General features: G+C 41.7%; 1 protein-coding gene and 1 non-coding gene across 2 annotated transcripts in view; both read left to right on the top strand.

The window, feature by feature from the left end:
* Gys2 (glycogen synthase 2) overlaps nt 1–4,018 on the top strand; it is a 71,624-nt gene that overhangs the window by 12,302 nt on the left and 55,304 nt on the right. Inside the window, exon 2 of the mRNA XM_004634546.2 lies at nt 2,495–2,676. Coding sequence (XP_004634603.1) covers nt 2,495–2,676 — 182 coding nt within the window. The remainder of the gene's footprint in view (nt 1–2,494; nt 2,677–4,018) is intronic.
* Nucleotides 1,520–1,626, top strand: LOC111817633. The gene has a single exon (XR_002821781.1). It is a non-coding gene; the product is annotated as a U6 spliceosomal RNA (small nuclear RNA).

The raw sequence follows: 4,018 nt of genomic DNA, 5'->3' as shown, positions 1-4,018 counted from the left end.
GAAAGAAAGAAAGAAAGAAAGAAAGAAAGAAAGAAAGAAAGAAAGAAAGGAGTTTCTCTTTTCTGTCTTTCTCCAGCAAATAAAAATGTACTTGCATTCATCCAAGTCTATGAATTTGAAATCCATAAATAACAAAGATGTTCTGAAGACTCTGGTTAATGTACACAATTGCAAATGTGTATGATCACAGCTCTGTAAGTCTCTCTCGATACGATGAAAGAATTGAGTTTACAGAAGAGGATAAATGATTTTAAACGTTTGCATTTTTGTGAGTAGTCATTCTGAATAAATCTTATGCAGAGTTCACTAAAATGTGCTTCTCCCACTTTGAAAAACAGTTCTTGGAAACTATTTCTGTAAAGTAATTTTCCTTAGCAAGGAATGTCAGCAGTTCAAAGATCTTTCCAGAACTTGGGAAACACATGTAGCTGACATTGGCATCAATTGACAGACTCAGATTTGTTGCTGAATGGTTAAGTGAATCACATTTATTGTGGTCCAAGCAAAAAGCTCCTACTTTTATGTTTTGCATATCTTATTCATGAGTTCCAAGCTGCCCTGGCTACCTGCCATCTGGCCTGTGATTGAAAATGTATTTATTGTTAGACAGTTTAAGTAAGAGTTTAAATTGACTTTTAGTACAGGCAAAAAGCCTTTCCTTAAAAATAAAATTCTTAAAGACAATTAGCTTGTGTGAACTCATATAAAAATGTTTTCATGTAGTAGTTATACTTTTATACATTAGCCCTCCTCTTTTATAAATTAGTATCACATAATAGCATCAACATTTGTCATTTTGTCTTACTTTCTCTTAAGGCAGTTTTCCCAAAACTATATTTTGAGTGGCTCAGAAAAGATTCACAGATAATAATCTGGTCATCATTTTTAGCTTCCGATAAGATTTATGTTTTAAAGTCTAAGCTACTGAAATAAGAAATGTAGGAGATACAGTGGCTATCAAAAGCTGGATCCTGATGAGTTGGAATACTTTTGAAAAGCAGGAGTGAAAAATGAGGGGGGAAGAAGAGGTGGCATGATAGCTTAGCGGACTAAGCTCCTGCTTAGGCAAGCACAGGGACCAGGGTTCGATCTCTGTCACCACATGCCATACTAGCTCCACCCATGGAGCACACTGAGTAGGCCACCAAAATGTGGCATGGTGGTGCATGCCTGTAATCCCAGTGCTTTGAAGGCTGAAAACAGGAGGATCACTACAAGTCCAAGATGCACAGTGAGAGGCTATGCTAAACACACACACACACACACACACACACACACACACACACACACACAAAGAAAATGAGGGGAAAAATGCTTTTCAATGTGCAAGTAATTATTATGTTGCTTTTGAAGATTGAGTTGAAGACTTATTAGCTCCAGAACTTCACAAGGATTTTTCCTTTTTTTCCCTTTTTGTGGTGCTAGAGAGTGAACTCAGGACCTTTACACCGAGATGCATCACCAGCCCTTTTCTTTTTTTCTTCTTTTTTTCCTCCCTTTTCTAATTATTTATTTCAGTGTGCTCACTTCGGCAGCACATATACTAAAGTTGGAACGATACAAAGAAGATTAGCATGGCCCCTGCGCAAGGATGACACGCAAATTCGTGAAGCGTTCTACATTTTTGCCTCCGTCTAATTTCTTATTTCAAGGCAGGGTCTTGAAGTCGCTACAGTGCCCAGGTTCAGCTGTTCTCCTCCTGGCTTCGTGTCTCAGAGCACTCGGATGACAGCTGTGCCCCGGGTCCTCACTAACTCAGGGTCTCTTACGTCGTCTTCGGGAAAACCAATCCCCGCGAATGCCTACTACCGCCCCCTCATACACACTCTACTTCTAACCTAGAGCCCTGGCTTTACCCATTACTTATGCCTAGAAATTTATTCCCCAAGATATCAATTTATTTCCTAATTTCCTAGATCCGATGTTGGAGACTGTGGCTACCATTTGTCTTCCCCTCTAGGTCCTAGTTTACTACCCATTTAACAGATGAGCTAATACAATCGTAGACCAGGTAAGTGAGGTAACTCATTAAATCTAAGAGACTGCCCTCCCGCTCCCTCCCCTCCTCTTTCCCCTGCCCTTCCCATCCCTTCCTCCTCCCCTCCCCTCCCTCCCCTCCCCCTTCCCTCCCCTCTTCTCTCTGTTCTTCCCTCTCTCTCTCTTCCCTCTTCCCCCTCTTCTTCCTTGTTTCTTTGCTAGTTATGGGGATCATGTATGCTAAGCACACACTCTAGCAGTTGCACCCTAGTCCTGTTCTGTTCTGTTCTTTTGTTTTCTCTTTCTTTTCCTCAGCGGTCCTGAATGAGTTCACAAGAAACTGGCTTTTCAAAGGAAAAAAAGGACAGCCCTGTTCTTAGACAGCAGAGTAAGCCCGTGTGCTTGCAATCCTAAATGCTAACTTGGAAAAACTGAGGACTGGTTTCCATCCCTTCCAGTGGCTTACTAACCTGAATGACAATAGAAACTTTGTTTTCTGTTTTGTTCTTTTTAACAGTTGGAGGCATCTGTACTGTGATTCAGACAAAGGCCAAGACGACAGCGGACGAGTGGGGTGAAAACTACTTTCTGATAGGTCCATATTTTGAGCATAATATGAAGACTCAGGTGGAGCAGTGTGAACCCATGAACGAAGCTGTCCGACTAGCGATGGACGCCATGAACAAGCACGGCTGCCAGGTAAGGGATGCGGACCCCGGCGACTCCTGGCGACTCGGATGCCCACCCCGGTGGCTCTCATGCTGACCTCCGGCCACTGGCAGAAAGCTCTTAGGGGAAAACTGACTGCAAGAAAGGGACTCATAATAGAAGACCATCACCACTTAGGGAAGAAGAGCATGATTGGGAGATAGACAATGAGTTCAGTTTTCACTGGGTCCCATTTGATACCCTTTGTGAAAACCATGAGGGAACTAAGAGGATGATGTGTTTGGAGCTCGGCAGAAGGTAGGAGGTGGAGAAGTCTGTAAGGAAGATATTTGCATCTTGATTACAGATGGAGTGTTGGGAGCTTGCTAAAATTATTCAGTAATTGTTTATAGACCAAAAAGATAAAGGTTTGTGCCAAACTTTGGAGTCTATCAACATGTTATATGCTTTGAAAGGAGACAGAAATTTGTAAATAGATGCAAATTAGTAATATAGAATGGCAGATATCTAAGTCTGAATTATTATTATTGTTTTAGGGGATAGTATTAGGGATTGAACTCAGGGCTTTTACACTGTACTAATCCCCAGCCTTATTTATTTATTTGAGATAGGATTTCACTAAATCACTCCTGCCTCAGCCTTTTGGAGAGCTGGGATAACAGCTGTGTGCCACCATTCCTGGCTCTAAATCCTGATTCTTAGAATCTATGAACGTGCTACTTTATGTAGCAGAAGGAACATTATAGATACGATTGAGCTAAGGATGCTGAGATGGACTATAGCTCTAAAGTATCCGAGTAGGGCCAGTCTAAGCTCAGCGTCCTCATAAGGAGAAATAGAATTAGCATCTAAGAGAGCATAGGACAGTGGAGCACAGAAGTTAGAGACCTGGACTTTGAAGACAGAAAAGGGGCCATAAGGAATGCAGGTGGTCTCTAAGAGCAAGAAAATCGAGACAGCAGACTCCTCCCTAGGGAAGTACAGATGGGACTCAGCTCTATCAGTGTGCTGATGTTCACCTTCAAGACCATTCTGGACCACTGGTCTCTAGGGATATGATAATAAATATGTTTCTATAAGCACCAGGTTTCTGGTAATTTGTTACATCCACAGCAGGAATAATCTGGACAAGTCAAGAGAGGAGTTTCAAGTAGGGGAGAAGGATTTAGTCAACAAAGATCTGAGCCAGCACCAACTAGGTAGGCCAAAATTTGGGCTCTTGGTAGCACTGTAAGGTACAATTTTATTATTTGATTTGGCTTGGTATTAGGAACTGAAATTAGAACCTTGCCCTGAACTGCATTTCCACTCCCTTTTATTTTATTTATTTTTCTATTTTAGGGAAGGGTCTACAGGGTGTTCAGGGTTTCAC

The sequence above is a fragment of the Octodon degus genome, unplaced genomic scaffold (assembly GCF_000260255.1).
Source record: "Octodon degus isolate 3935 unplaced genomic scaffold, OctDeg1.0 scaffold00064, whole genome shotgun sequence".
NCBI classification, from domain to species: Eukaryota; Metazoa; Chordata; class Mammalia; order Rodentia; family Octodontidae; genus Octodon; species Octodon degus.
Note: the sequence above shows the minus strand (reverse complement) of the source record. Positions and strands in the feature narration are given on the sequence as shown.